Source organism: Vombatus ursinus, unplaced genomic scaffold (assembly GCF_900497805.2).
Source record: "Vombatus ursinus unplaced genomic scaffold, bare-nosed wombat genome assembly UNPS02015098.1, whole genome shotgun sequence".
In the NCBI taxonomy this organism is placed as follows: domain Eukaryota; kingdom Metazoa; phylum Chordata; class Mammalia; order Diprotodontia; family Vombatidae; genus Vombatus; species Vombatus ursinus.
This window is the reverse complement of record NW_020954876.1, coordinates 235,082-250,771: the sequence shown is the minus strand read 5'-3', so window position 1 is coordinate 250,771 and position 15,690 is coordinate 235,082. Positions and strand designations below refer to the sequence as shown.

Genomic DNA, 15,690 nt, shown 5'->3' with positions numbered 1-15,690 from the left:
GTAAGTAGAAGACAGTTAGAGTTAGTAAGAGTCAATAGGTAACAATAACATACTTAAGTCTTAATCGGCATCAAACCTTGTCACAATCAGTCATCACCCTCGGGGGAACCATCTACATCTGGATCACATGGGCTGGGGAGTCCCAGTTTTCAGCCTCCAGAGTCCCAATAGGAAAATCCCAGGCTACACCTTGGGGGAGACTCCGAAGGTGAAGTCGGGGCTACCTGCTTTTAGCTGTTCCTTCTAACAAAGTAGGCAATTTTCCAAAAAATACATGATCTGTGGGACAGGAGCTGCTCTCAAAACTATCCTTGAGAGTAATTCTATTTATGAATATTTGATTCCTGGAGGGGTGGCCAGCCCTTCCAGGGAGCAAATACCATAAACAGTCCTTCAACATCTAGCTAGGAATGAGATTAACATGAAAAAAGAGTCAGAGTCAAATTGCAGGCATATTGAGCGAGGTCAGAAAGTCTTTTTTGAATTCATTCATCACATCTAGTCATGGGAAATGGTAAAGTGATGGAAAGGGTGAGTCGCATCAGAACTCAAAAAATAGGACACTAATGCGTTGTTGGTGGAGTTGTGAACTGATTCAACCATTTTGAAGAGCAATTTGGAACTCTGCTCAATGGGCTTTAAAACTGCACATATCCTGTAACCCAGCAATACCACTGCTAGGTCTCTATCCCAGAGAGATATTAAAAAAAAAAAAGCAAAAAAAGCAAAAATATTTATTGCAATTCTTTTTGTAGTGGTAAAGTATTGGACATTGAGGGGATGCTCATCAATTAAGGAATGGCTGAACAAGTTGTGGTATATGATTGTGATTGAATACTGTAGTGATATAAGAAATGACAAGTAGGATGGTTTCAGAGAAATCTTGGGAGACTTATGTGAACCAACGCAAAGTGAAGCCAATAGAACCAGGAGAACATTGTACACAGTGACAGCAATATCATATAATGACCAACTGTGAATGACTTAGTTATTCTCAGAAAAACAATAATCCAAGATAATTCCAAAGGAATACTTTCCACTTCCAGAGAAAGAACTGATGGAGTCTGAATGCAGATGGAAACATACTCTTTAAAAACCTTATTTTTCTTTTTTTTTGTCTGTTTTACTTCACAACATGGACAATATGGAAATATTTTGTATTATTCCACATGTATAATCTGTATCAAGTTGGTTGCATTCTCAATGAGGGTGAGGGGAGGGAATTCAAATTTAAAAAAGAATCAATGTTAAAGTTTTTGTTACATGTAATTGAAAAAATATATAAAAATTTTCACTAAAAAATACCCAAAAAACATTCCCAGCAGCAGTACCTGTAATGGATAAAATTGGAAGTATCTTTTGGGAGAGGATCAATGAGGGAATCTGATGAACGACCTGTAGCATGTGACTAATGCAGGGTAAGGCCACTCTGAGAAATAGCAAACATGAGGAACTGATAGAAATGGGAGCAGACTTGTATAAAGCCATGAAGGGTGAAGAAAGCAGTGGAAAGAAAAATATATTTGTGACAGCAAAGAGAACAATGACATTAAATGGCAAAAGACTCAGGTTAAATACAATGGACAAAGTTGCTGCTACTTTCTTAAAGTTACAGCACAATGAATGCCCGTCTCTCCTTTCAAAAATGTTTGTGGGTTAGATCTGTGATTTTGTGGGTCCAGGGAACTCCCAAGACACTCTCTCTCCTAATGCAGACTGTCACCAGTTCAGAGACTGTTGGTCTAAGTGCTGACAGAATAGCTACACAAAGTACACAGACTACCAGGAAATGCCCTCAGGAACCACAATCATTCTTTCAGGTTGTTTCTCAGCTTTTCAGGAAAATTGCTTTAGGGCACAGCATCGGGCTAAATCTCATCAGAGGAGGAACAAATGTCAAGTTTTACACTGAGGTCCAAAAAATCAATTTCCCAAGTACGTTGTGGGAGAGAAGTGGCTGGAAAGCTGTTTGTCTGATAAAGATAGAGGGGTGGGGGATGGTAGCAGACTTCAGGCTCAGAAGTCAGTCCTGTGACATAGGAGCAAGAAATGAATGAAATCATAGGGTACATTCAGGAAGGCTCAGGCCTCACTGGAGGAGTTAGACCCACTGCCTTCTGTCCTATTGAGGCAAGATTGAGAGCATGGTGTTCAATTCTGGAGGTCACATTTTAGGAAGAGAAGGACACAGAGAAGATGAATTATACCCAGTGGTGAGGGGAGTGTGTAGTTAAATAAAATGGAAAATGGCCAATTATAATGAAAGTAAGTCTACAGAGGGGAATTGTTAAAACAGGAGAAATCAATAAAACAGAAAACAAAAGAACAGTCAAATTGTTAAATAAAAGAACTTGGAAAACCAAAAAATACTGATAAACTATTAGTAAAATCTGACTTTAAAAAATTGGTGGAAATTTGATCAAACGATCAAAATCAGAAATGAGAACACGGAGATCAAAATGAATGAAGAATAAAGAAAATTATCAAAAGTGAATACTGTTTTTGTTGTTATTATAATTATTGTTCAGTCATTTCAGTTATATCCAACTCTTCATAACCCCATTTGGGATTTTCTTGGCAAAAATACTAGAATGGTTTGCCATTTCCTTCTCCAACTTATTTTATAGATGAAGAAAATAAGGCAGAGTTAAATGACACGCCCAGGGTCACACAGCTAGTAAGTGTCCGAGGCTAGATTTGACCTCAGGCCCAATGTTCTATCCACTGCACCGTTCTAAAAGAATCGGAGATTGAGGTGATGCCAATCCATTGGGGAATAACTGGACAAGTGGTGGTATACAGTTGTGATGGAATTGATCTTCCCAACTCTAACTGGTCCTTCAAGGCCCAATCAAAGTAGGGACAGGTCACACTTTGAAACGTTTTCTTTTTAATACCCCTTGACTCAGGGAATAGATCAATATCCCCATTTTACAGATGAGCAAGAAGCTGTCCCAGGGTCATGGCTATAAGAATGTCAGAGCTGGAATTCAAAAGTAGGGCCCGTAATTCCAAGTCCAAGTCTCACCTGTTTCCCTTCTAACACATTTCTCCTCAAACACAGAATCGGAAGAGATTTGAGAACATTGGATACAACCTTAGAACAGAGAATGTAAGAGCTGGCAGGGGCGTTAGAACAGGGAAGGTCAGGGCTAAAAAGGAGTCTTAGAGGAGGGAATGTCAGAGCTGGGAGGGCCCTTAAAGGAGGGGATATTAAGGCTTGGAGGAGCTTAGAGCAGAGGACATAGGTCAGGGAGTTGGAAGGAGAATACAGAGCATAGAATGTTAGAAGGGACTCCTAGGTAGGATCTCAGAGAGCATTCGGTCTAGTCTCTCTGTTTTTCATGGAGAAACTGAGGCTCAGTGAGGGGAAGTGATTTATTGGCTCAGGCAATGCTGATCCCACTGTAAGTTGATGGTGGAGAGATGCTCTAGCTTCCCTGCCCGCCCTGAGTTTCAGGGGGCACGCCCCTGTTGGGGGACAGGGAGTACCTTGGAGGTAGGCCCTGATTTCTGAGGCCACTAGTGCACCCTGGAGCACCCTGGCTCCTCCTCTTCTTGATGGGACCTTCAGCTGATAGGGTCCAAGTGTTCTGGAACTGAGGGGACCTTAGAGATCATCTCCTCTCAAATTCCCCTCCCCCATTTAAGAATGAGGAAACTGAAGCCCAGAGAGAGGAAGTGAATGGTCTGAAGCAGCACAGGTGGCAAAGCAGGAATTCGAACCCAGGTTCAGCATCTCTAGATAAGACGTGCTTTGCTTTCACCAACATTTGGGGAATGACGTCTGTAAGCAGACCCTCTCCCAAGCCCCGAGGGGTGCCCGAGGACCTAGAAACAGCCCATCTGGCTGTGACCCTCCATTGAGGGCCAGACAGGGCCTCACAGGTCATCTAGTGCCATCCCTTCATTGTCTAGTGAGGAAAAGAAGGTGACCAGCCCAAGGTCACACATCCAGGGAGTGGCCCAGCTGAAACCATTTGGCCTCCATCTTTCCAGCCCTGACATTCCCTGCTCTTGGGACTCCTTCTTCTGGGCTTGTTCCCAGTGTTCTAAGATCTCTTCCATCCTGTGATTATGTGTCTGAAGAGGGGTGTGTTAGGGGCAGCAGGAAAGCCTTGGCCTCAGTGTTAGGGACCCTACTTTTGAATCCCATCTCTGACATTTTTGTAGCCATGACCACGAGCCAGCTTCTTGCTCATCTGTAAAATGGAGATGTTGATCTATTCCCTGAGTCAAGAGGTGTTCAAAGACAAATGCTTTGAAATGTGGCCTGTCAGTACTCAGATCGAGCCCTGAAGGACTTTTCGGTGGGGAAGACGAGAGTAAAGGGGAAAGCTACGTAACAGTGTAAAGGATGAGGCGTGCAGACCCTGTGACTTGTGTTCATAAGGCCCACAGAGACGCAGAAGACATGGGAAACAAGACCCTTACAAGAAACAAGGAAAGAGAAGGCTTCCATGCGGGCTGGCAAAGAGAGCAGTGGAGGCTGGCCGGCCCTGGCTCCTGGCTCTGCCTGCCCCAGCAGAGAGGGCCTGGCACTGGAGTCTAGCCTCCCACTCCCTGTGGGATCCTGGGCATTCCAACCACTTCCTCTCTGGCCTCACTTTCTTCATCTGAGGTCCCTTCCACTTTAGGCCCCATGATTCTACACAGTGGTCCCAACTTTGGATAACTGGGACTTCCAGGGCATGATTGCAAAGGGGGGATGGAACCTTCTGGCCTCCCTGCAGCCCCTTGCCTGACTTTCACTTCCTCCAAGGGTTAAGTAACATTTACAAGTCATGGCCACACACACCCCTGCAACACTACACACCCCTCCTTGAAGCCTGGGTGCTGAGATCAACCACCAAAGCTCCTGGGCCCCTGGGGTTTTGCTCTGAGTGAAGACCCCTCCTAGGGTCATTCCCCCAAACCCCCCTCTTTTTCCAAGAGCCCCTGAATAGGCACCCGAGAAAATCGCTGACCAAGCAACTTCCTGCAGACTCAGGAGATGAATTCCCACCCAGCCAAGGCCTGGCTTCCTCTTTCTTAGGATGAGAACTGGAATAAGGTGGAAACCCCCTACTTGTACCCTCCCCCTTCTCCCCTAAGCCCAAGCACCAGCTGCTCCATCCAAAAGTTCTTAGAGCAGAACAGAGTTTCTGTCAGAGGTGCTCAGATTAGGTGGGCAAAGCCAACCCATCAAGCTGGCATCCCCCTCCTTGGCCACCCCAGGGCACAGGCCTTTTCCTGTAGAAAGGAAAAGAAACACACATACTTGGCAGAGCACAGACATGGGAGGAGGCCTTCATGCCCAAGCAAAATGGAGGATGCCATGACAATCCAGGTCAAAGTGAGCATTTCAGGTTGGGAGTCAGGAGGCCTGCTCTTAGGTAGGCTACTAGCTCATGGTATCACCTGTGCTCTTTGGGCCTCAGTTTCCCTATATGTAAAAGTGGACTAGATAACTTACAACAGGAGTCCTGAGCCTTTTTCTTATGTGATGGGAACCCCTTCCAGCTCTGACATTCCCTGTTCTAAGGCCCCTCCCAGCAGTGACATCTTATGGTTCTATGCTTTTCTCAAGAGCAGGGACTTCACAGCCCTAACATTTTCCTTCTTCCTCAGCTGAGTGAGGTAAGAGAGCTCACAACCTGGGTGGGGGAAGGCCAGCAGGTTGAGAAGACAGGGACCTTGCAAGGGAGCTGTGTTTATCTGCCCCGCAGCAGCCCTTTCTTCCCTTTCCTCTTCATCTAACCAAAGGAAATCCTAGGGCAGCCAGGTGGTGCAGTGCATAGAGCACCATTTTCTTCTCCAGCTCATTTGGCAGATGAGGATGCTGAGGCAAACAGGGTGAAGTGACTTAGTCAGGATCACACAGCGAGTTAGTGTCTGAGACTGGATTTGCACTTACAGCTTCCTGATTCCAGGAGCAGCAATCTCTCCACTGGGGAACCTAGCTGCCCCAAGGAGCTAATGATTGGAGGTTAAAATCAGTCAGTCAGCAAGCATTTCTTCAGTGTTTCCTATGTGTTGGGCACTATGCTATGGAGCTTTGTGCTAGGAATACAAAGAAAGGCAAAAGACCATGGGTGCTCTCAAAGGAGCTCACAGTGTAATGGCAGACACTGCCTGCAAACCACTGTACCTGAAGAAGCTGCTGGCAGATGATGGGGAGACCCAACCAAGAGAAGGCACTAAGGCTTGGAAGAACCAGGAAAAGCTTTCTGTAGCACTCGGGATTTTAGCTGGGACTCGAAGGAAGCCAGGGAAGCTGGGGCAGAAGGAAACAGGAGAGAGAGAAAACACCACCTCTGCCCTTGTCACTTTCACTTGGTGTCACTTTCACTTCTCCCATGTGACCAACCCATTGCAAAATCTCTTTCTCCTCCATAGCATCTCCATGCACAAATCTATGTCAACAGTGGTGCCTGACTTCCAGGACTGTCCCAAGAATCAAAGCAGGGGATGGAGGTACTGCCCTGAGGCATGTGTTCTCCATTCGCACACAGCCCTGGCCTTGGCCTGGCACTTCATAAAGGCTTCTTGGATTAGATGGAGCTTGGTATAAATTCCACTTAACATTTATAGGCTATAATGTGGCCTAGTGGAAAGAGGGCTCATTGGTTTGGGAGACAGAGGATAATGGATCAAATTCCCCTCTGACGCTTACTACCTGAGAACTTGGAGAAGTTGTTTCACCACCCTAGGTCTCAGAGCCTTCATAGAGAAAAGGAAGGGGTTAGACAAGATGGTTTCTGAGGTCCCTTCCAGTCCCACATCTAGGACCCTCTGACTACTAAAATAATCCCAGCTGGCCTCCCTAGATCCAGGCTGTCCCACCCATCTTCCACACAATTGCCAAACACATTCTTAAGGGACAGGTTTGAGCAGGTCACTCCCCTGCTCTAGAACCTCCATGGCTCCCTACTGTCTTTAGGCAATAGTCTGCATTCCAATACTTCCATAGCGCTCTCAACAGACCATCACCAATCAATGCTGAGGCCATTGATCGTTTACCTCAGGTTGAAGCCAATCCCTCCCTAGCTGAACTTCCAACTGAAGAGGTTTTCAATGCCATTAGGCTCCTCTCCTGTGGCCAAGCCCCTGGTGCTGATTCTACTCCAGCTGAGATTTACAAGGTGGGAGGGGGCTGTCCACTGCTCATACAAAAGCTGATTGAAAATTTCTGAGTTATATGGCAAGAGGAGATTATCCCTCAGAAGTTCAAGGACATCTCCATTGTCCATCTCTATAAAGGTAAAGGAAGAAGATGGTCCTGTGACAACCACAGGGAGACCACAGGTCTTTCTTAGTCATTGCTGGCAAGGTTCTTGCCAGAGTCCTCCTTAATAGCTGATTCTTTACCTGAAAGATGGTCATCTCCCTGAGAGCCAGGGTGGCTTCAGAAACGACCCAGGAACGGTGTTTGCTGCCTGACAAGTCCAGGGGAAAAGCCAGGAGCAGAACAGAGGTCTGTACAATGCCTGTAGATCTGACCAAGGCCTTTGATACTGTCAGTCGTGAGGGCTTATGGAAAAATATGTCAAAATGTGATTGCCTGGAGAAGTTCATCAGCATTGTACGTCAATTCCATGATGGTGTGCTTGACAGGTTCTGGATAACGGACAATGCCCTTGTGCTTTCCCAGTCACCAGTGGAGTGAAACAAGCCTGTGTGCTTGTGCCCATGCTTTTTAGCATGATGTTTTCAGCCAATTTGTCAAATGCTTTCAATGAGGATGAACACTTCATCAAGGTCAGCCACTGCACCTATGGCAAATTCTTCAACTTGAAAAGGCTACAAGCCAAGACCAAAGTGGAGGGACTTTTGATGCACGAATTTGTAATTGCAGATGATCATTCACTCAATGAAGCCTCTGAGGCTGAGATACAACAAAGTATGGATCGATTCTCTGCTGCTTGTGCTAATTTTGGCCTAATAATTAATACCAAGAAAACAGATTCTCCAACAGTCACCACCACACCATCCATATGTAGAACCTGTTACAGCAAATGGAGAAGTTTTGAATGCTGTGGATAAGTTCACTTACCTTGGTAGTGTACTTTCCAGGGATGTACACATTGATAAGGAGGTTGACATAAGCATTGCCAGAGCTAGCTCAGTGTTTGAGGAAGGTATGGGAGAGAGGAGATATTAGACTGACTACCAAACTGAAGGTCTACAGAGCCATTGTGCTGACCTCATTGCTGTATGTCTGTGAAATCTGGCCAGTCTAGTTGAGCCATACTAGATAGAATCTTTTCCATTTGAATTGTGTTAGGAAGATTCTGAAGGTCACCTTGCAGGATAAGACACGAGGCCCTGAGGTTCGTTCTCAAACTAAACTATCAAGCATTCAATCTCTGCTTCAGAGAGGGCAGCAATGATGGGCTGGCCACATTGTTGGAAGGCAAAACGTGGCATTGCCAAAAAGACTGTTTTATGAAGAATTCACACAGTAAGTGTTCACATGGTGGTCAGAAGAAGTGATATGAGGACACTCACAGGGTCTCTCTTAAGAACTTTGGAATTGATTGCGTGACATGGGAGACACTGGCACAGGACCGCCCGGCATGGCTTGCCCACATCGGAGAAGGTGCTGTGCCGTACGAGCAAAGCCGAATTGAAGTAGCTCAGAAGAAAGGCAAGATGAACAAGTTTAGAGAAAACCGCCTCAAATGTTCAAATGGACTATTTGTGCCTGACCTGTGGTAGAATATTCTGAGTTTCTATTCATCTGATCACCTGTTGAATGGAACCAATGTCACTGAAACATGCCAACCAAGGGAGACAAGCTAGAAGACTAATTATAGAATCTCATAGGTAGAAGGAATCTTAGCCATCATCTTTTTCAGATATTTCAGAAGAAATTCTAGTTCCTTCTATTTCAAAGAAACGCGAGATGCACAAATTTAGAGAATCCACCGACATGTTCGCATGGACCATTTGTGCCCAGCCTGTGGTAGAGCATTCTGAGCTTGTATTTGTCTGGTCAGCCACAGTCGGACACACTGAAGCTTGACTCCAGCAAGCGATGTCTTTTGGACCTCTACAGGAACAAAGGACAACAACCAGACCAGGAGCCATCATCCCTGCTCCCTGGGGAGGAGTCCTCACGCCCACAACCTCCTGGACTCCAGGCTGAGCGCTGACCAACACCACGTGCTTAACTTCCCTGTAAACTTCTATGGGGTTGGAGGGAGGGGGGAGCGGAAGCCGGTGGGGGCGGGGCCGCGGCAGCAGCGTCACCTCTGATTGGCTCAAAATTCCAGGCGTGGCCTGGCGGGGAGAGTGGGAGGAGCGGATTCCCCCAGCCCCAATTACAGCCAAGGAAGAAAAAGGAGGCGTTGCCCTGGAACCGCACAAGAACGCCCCGCCCCCAGGAGTTAGCCAATGGGAACGGCCCTCGCTGAGGGAGCTACTGCGCAAACGCGGAAGTTCCCTCTTCCTGTTCGGTTTCGCAGCCTTCCGGAAGCTTGTGAGGTTCTGGGTCCTGGCGGTGGCAGCGCTGGTCCTGGGTCCGGGGCGAGGGGAGGGGACCGAGGGGAGGCCAGTGGGGGGGGTGGGGGGGACCGGCCCCTCCCTGGCCCCTCTTCCCGTCTCCTTCCCTCAGTGTCTGAAGTGGGGAGAAGGCTCCTGGACCCTTGGGGGAGGGGGGTGCGGGTGAGGCGGGACCGCCTTCACCCCGTCCCATCCCCCTCCTGCTCCACCCCCTCTTCTTCTCCTCCTCTCCCCCCCACGTTGCCCCGCCCTCGGCGCCTCCCCCCCACATGGATGACCTTGGGCTCCCTCTCCCCCACCCCCTGCATTTCTAGGGTTCAGACCCCCTGGGAAAGGAGTCTCTAGCCTCACCTCTCTAACCCAAGACCCCCCCCCTTCCGGCTCCCCCCAGGTGTCACTGCCACCTCCCCCTCACGTGACTGGGCATATCTGGGGGGAGGGGCACAGTCTGGGCTTTTCCGTCTCCTTGGCATGTCTAGCACCCAGAATGCAGTGAGGCATACAGTGGGCGCCTCATCAATGCGCGTTGAGTTGACCCGAGTCCTGGACACAGACAGGCTGCCCCCAGTGTCACTGTGGGCATTTCCCAGGCAGAGGCAGGTCTGGGGGGGAGGGGAAAGGGCCCACCCCTCTCATGGCTGCCTTTTCCTTTCCAGCTCAGCCTCGTGGGACCCCAGGGGCCTGGGTGCGAGCCAGAGCAGGGAGCAGGAAGGAGCGCAGCATGGGCCCCGAGTTCCTCCCCAGCAGGCCCCCCCAGGTAAGCAGCGTTGCCCTCCTCCCTGCCAGGTGTCTCAGGGCACAGTGTAGATGGTCCTTCCTCAGTGCTCTCTGTCCTCAGAGCCAGTCCCCAGACCTCAGTGGATGAGCCCCTCCCAGGTGCCAGGATCAGATAAAATGCCCCATTTGCCACGTCAGGCTTTGCACAAACTGAGCCCTTCCTACCTTCCCACGTCTTACCCTGTTAAAGTCCTCCCTGCTTGCTGTGGCCCGGCCAGCCTGGCCTATTTTCTGTTCCTCACACGTGACCCCCCCCCATCTCTTCTCTCTGCCTCTGCTTCTCTCCCTGCCTGGAATGCTTCTCTCCCCTCACTTTGCCCCCCTTGGAGGCACTGACTTAATCTGCCAATGTTCAGCTCAAGCCCTCCCTTTCATAGGAACCCAGTCCTGGTCTCCTCAGCTGCTGGGGCCTTGCTGTCCCCTGTCAGGACTGTTTCTGTGCCTGTTGTCTCCCCCGTTAGACTGTGAGCTCCTTGAGGGCAGGGACTGCTTTTGCCCTAGTTTATATCCCCAGGGCTGAGCACAGAGCCTGACACAGGGCAGACACTCCATGAATGCTTATGGTCTTGACTATGACTATTCTTTTATCACGTGATTCAGAATCTGAGGCATGTAGTAAATGCTCCTCAGGATTTTGCTTTGAACACTCTGAAACCTGAATACAGTAAGAATCAGCCCTTCTCATTCCTGCCCCCCTTCACCTCCCTTCCCCCATCCATCTGGGGTATGGTCCCTGGCCAAGCACAGATTTATTTGTTTCAGGAATCAGTGACATTCAAGGATGTGGCCGTGGACTTCACCTGGGAGGAGTGGGGCTACCTGGACACCTCCCAGAAGGAGCTTTACTGGGAGGTGATGCTGGAGAACTACAGGAACCTGGTCAGCCTGGGTAAGGGGGCTCCTCTGGGGACTTGGGATCTGCCCCTGAAAGGTTGTTTGCTTCCTTCTGCTGGGGCTGGGCCTAGTGTTCAGCACTGGTGCTTTGGCCTCTGAGAAAACCAAGCATTTCTTATTTACAGTGAGGCCAGGAGACAGGGTTCTTGTGCTGTGCCTGGGCCCAGCTGAAGGGCTCTTGCTTTGTATGTCTGGAAGCTGGCTGCTTCGTTGTGGGAGCCCCCTCCAGCTGTCTGTTCAGGCCAGGGAGGCTTTCTCACGCCCCAGGGCAGATACTGAAGTCAAGAAAGCTCCCAGATACCTCAGTATTGAGTGGATCAAATGAACTCATTGGCTTTCTGAACCCAGCTCCATTCTTTGTCTTGTTCCTGTATCTTCCCAGGAAAAGAAACCAGATCACCCTTTACATGTTTTGTATATGCTCCTCCACAGCTCCCAGACTCCCTGGTCCTTCCTCACTGTTTCCTAACTGTCTGTGAGGCATGGGCTGTGAGGTGACCATACCTGTCCATCACTGTGCCATTTCCCCTCACTAGGCCTTGCAGATTCCAAGGTGGAGGTGATCTCTCAGGTGGAGTCAGGGGAAGCACTTGGGATTCCATTATATAGTGTCCTAAGAAGCTGCTGGCCAGGTGAGTGTGTGAGTGAGTGCCCACACTCAGTACTCAGCTGATCATTCATCTGTGCACCCCCTGAAAATGGGCACATTTGTGATGCTCTCGATGACTTTTTAGTCATGAACTCTTCTCCCAAGTATAGATCTTACAGCTGATTTTTCCCCATTCCTCTAGTTTGTTTTGATGTTGTCACCTTTTATACGAAAGTCACTTGATAGGGACAGATAGTAATGATCAGATTCTGTTGGTGTTTTCAGAATGCAGGAACGCTGCTCCACCATGGGTGGAACTCTGCATTGTTTTTATCTTTTTGGAAAGCACAGTGAAATTCTGCAGTGTAGGAACTCCACAGAACTTCCTCTTCATAGACCCAGTGATCACTCTCCTGACTCTCCCAGGTGTGACATTCAGATGAAGAAGTTTCCTTAAAAAAACTACTTTAAGCTACTTTGTCCATATTGGTGTATGTGAGCCAGTATTTGCTCCTTTTCCATTAGTTCTCCATCATCTGCGTTGGTTCTGGCATATTTACCTAATGTGATATTATTGAGCTATATGAAAGGATAAGCTTGGTGAATTCAAAGAAAATTTTAAAACCTTAAGAATTGATTTAAACCTAAGTGAAAAATAAATACATTGCTATAACAGCCAGAATATTGGGGAAAGTGAAGTGTACTGAAATGCTTATTCATTCGAGGGAAAGGGCATTTACACTTTTTTCTTATCTTCAGGTGGTGACACTAGGCCTCAGATGAAGGAGTCAGCTCCAAAGTTGAGTATTTCTATGGAAGCCTTATCCCAGGAAAGGTCCCTGTGGGATGACTCATGCTTCCCTAAGGTAGGAAAAGCCCAGGAGTATTATGGCGTTATAAAGAAAGAACAGAGCAATGAGGAGAAACATTCTAGACAAGGAAAAGTCATCCAAACAGAAACTGCCGATGCAGTCAGAGGCTCTTTATACAGTAGATACAGCCACACTGCTAATCCAGAGCTAGTCCTTTTTCCACAACAAGAATTATCTGTAGTTCTGAATCTCCGTAAAAGTGATAACCAGAGAAGGCGCTTCACCATGGAGTCAGATCAAAGACGATATAATCAGATCTATTCACTGACATATTCTGTGGTTAACAAATGTCACCAAGCTTTTGTTTATGATTTAGACTGCATTAGAAAGCATGGAATTCATGCTGAAGAGCAACTTCATGGAAGTGGGAATTCTCTCCTCCCAAATAGTGAATTTACTTTATACCAGAGAACTCATATAGGGAAAAAATGTTCTGAGTTGACCGTCTCTAGAAAGACATCATGTCAGAAGGCAGATCGTACTCAACACGCTGGTATTGATAGTCAAAACAAATCTTACAAATGCAGTGAATGTGGAAAGGTCTTCTGGCAGAAGGTAAATCTTACACAGCACTACAGAATTCATACTGGAGAAAGACCTTTCAAATGCAGTTACTGTGGAAAGGCATTCCACCAGAAGACAAATCTTATGCAACATTACAGGATTCATACTGGAGAAAAACCTTTTAAATGCAATGATTGCGGCAAAGCCTTTCCTCGGAGCACCACGCTGACTCGGCATCAGAGAATTCACACTGGAGAGAGACCCTACGAGTGCAGTGAATGTGGGAAGACTTTTTATTTAAGCTCCAACCTTACTCAGCACCAGAGTACTCATACAGGAATAAAACCTCATCAATGCAGTGTTTGTGGGAAGGCTTTCTCTCACAAATCTAATCTTACCAGCCACAGTAGTATTCATACTGGAGAGAAACCCTATGAATGCACGGAATGTGGAAAGATCTTTCGCCAGAAGTCAGATCTTAGACAACACTTCAGCATTCACACTGGAGAGAAACCATTTAAATGCAGTGATTGTGGGAAAGGCTTTCCCCGCAGCGCAGCACTGGCTCGACATCAGAGAACTCACACTGGAGAATGACCCACTGAATGCAATGAACGTGGAAAGGCCTGCACCCAGAATTCCCATCTTTCATTATGGAAGAGAATAGATACAAAGAGAACTCTTTAGAATATGATTAATGCAGGAAGGCTGCCCCCAGATCAGAGCACTTATTCAACATTATAGCACTCATGATGGAGAGAAACCTCATTAATTTAATCGCTGAAGCAGAATACTCCGGTGGGCTGAACTGGATTAGAATGTAATAGGAAAATATTCAAAAAAATAAAGCTGCAATAAAACATAGATGATGTTAGTTTGTGGTTGTCTAGGTCGATACAGCTGTTTCGGTCTTTAAAGTTTGGATACTTTGTTTCCTCACTTTCTTTGCTGAGGTTATCTTGCTTTAGTCCATCTTTGTACGGCCAGGAGGAAGGGGCTGTCATGGGTCTGTCCCCCTGTTACTCTAGAGTCGTAGACTTAGAAGTGGAAGGGAGGCCACTGGGTCCAGCCCCCTCCTTTTGCAGATGAGTAAACCAGCCTCAGATGAGTTAAGTGACTTGTCCAGGGTCACACCGATGCCCTGAGAGGTGAGGTTTGTGCAGAGTGTTAAATGCCAAACAGAAGACTTCATATTTGATGCTAGAAGGAGTAGGTGGCCAGTACACTTTACCGAAGGGCGGTGCTGGTGACATAGACCTGTGCTATAGGAAAATCACTTTAGTGACTTGTGCAAATTGGACTGGAATGGGGAGAGACTTGAGGCAGGAGACGCAGATAGGAGGAGGCTGTTTGTAAAGTCCAGGTGAGAGAGTAAGAAGGTGTGCACTAAGGTGGTGGAAGGGAAGGACATCCGTGGGAAGATGTCTGGAGACAGAAAGGACGAGATTTGGCCAGGGATTGTGTGGAGTCCAGGACGCCGTCACAGATGGAAAGAATATCACGAGAACCAGCTGCTCCCCATGTTCCTCGCCTCCAGGCTTCCCCAGGGAAGTAGAATTGTCCTCTTTCCTGAAGTGGTGTCTCAGATTGTGGTGTAGACGGGTCGTTTCTCCAGTGCTCTCTTTCATCAGAGCAACAGAGGCCGAGCAGCCAGTCGTTCACCAAGTCACAGTGAACTGAGGCCTTCCTGAGCACCAGGCCCTGGGTGGAGCAGAGCAGAGACCCAGAAAGACACATGGGCTCATTTCAAGAGCATGACCAGGTGCACACCAGATCTGTAGGGAGGTGTAGGAGCCAGCTTTTGAGGGTCCCTGGCTTCCTTTAGGCTCCAGTCACCCTTTCTGTGAGGAGCTTTTTCCGGTCCCCCTTAAAGACATGCCCCCCCAGTACTATACCCCCCAATGGACCCTTGCTTTCTCTGTCTCATTTGTACAGTGCCTTTTGTAGGTTGTCCCCCTCCTTAGACACTGGGAGCTCCTTCAGGATAGTGCCTGGGTTTTCCCTTTATATCTTCCATGTTTAACACAGTGCATAGCACCCAGTAGGCACTTAATAAATGCTGGTTCACCTTACTGGATCAGAAGCTACGGGAGTTCTTCAGAGTGGCATCTCCTGAGAGACTTTCCCTGATCCTCTCAGTGGTTACTCCCTCCCCAAATATCCAAATCCAGTGGCCTCTTCTCAGGCCTCAGCCTCTCTTCCCTGACACTTTCATGGCCCTGCTCCCTCTGGGTCCCCTCCTTCTTCCTGTCTAACCACTCCTCCCTTCCTGCCTCCTTTGCTGGGTCAGCGTCCATGGCATACCCCCTGTCTCAGAGGCTTCTCCAAGGCTTCTGTCCTCTCTCCAAGCTCTCTCGCTTGGGGGTTTCATCCTGTGACGTGGGTTCCATGCCTGAATCTACAACAAATAAATAGGACTTTTAAAGCAGAATTTCCCATAGGCTTCTCCTACTCACTATATCCCAGGATAATTCAGTATCTCCCCTCAAACCCTCCCTGTTTCTAAACCTGGCTATTCCGGTGGAGGATACGACCACCCTCCAGGTCACCCAGGCTGGCAGCGTCATT

General features: G+C 47.8%; 1 protein-coding gene across 2 annotated transcripts; it reads left to right on the top strand.

Moving 5' to 3' along the window:
• Nucleotides 1–9,570: 9,570 nt before the first annotated feature.
• LOC114031186 (zinc finger protein 420-like) lies at nucleotides 9,571–13,996 on the top strand. 2 transcript variants are annotated; one of them, XM_027846201.1, is made up of 4 exons: nucleotides 9,571–10,243; nucleotides 11,026–11,152; nucleotides 11,694–11,789; nucleotides 12,506–13,996. In XM_027846201.1, the coding sequence occupies exons 1-4, from the start codon at nucleotides 10,121–10,123 to the stop codon at nucleotides 13,717–13,719; spliced, it is 1,560 nt and encodes a 519-aa protein (XP_027702002.1). In that variant the 5' UTR covers nucleotides 9,571–10,120; the 3' UTR covers nucleotides 13,720–13,996. The 2 variants fall into 2 exon arrangements, with proteins under 2 accessions (XP_027702002.1, XP_027702004.1); XM_027846203.1 differs by lacking the exon at nucleotides 11,694–11,789 and having other exon boundaries at nucleotides 9,572–10,243.
• The last annotated feature ends 1,694 nt before the right edge of the window (nucleotides 13,997–15,690 follow it).

Bases quoted from the DNA above. Each gene is read 5' to 3' on its own strand.
- LOC114031186 (XM_027846201.1), top strand. From the start codon at position 10,121: ATGGCTGCCTTTTCCTTTCCAGCTCAGCCTCGTGGGACCCCAGGGGCC. The intron at 10,244-11,025 runs GTAAGCAGCGTT...TATTTGTTTCAG, and splicing joins TCCCCAGCAGGCCCCCCCAG to GAATCAGTGACATTCAAGGA. The intron at 11,790-12,505 runs GTGAGTGTGTGA...TCTTATCTTCAG, and splicing joins CCTAAGAAGCTGCTGGCCAG to GTGGTGACACTAGGCCTCAG.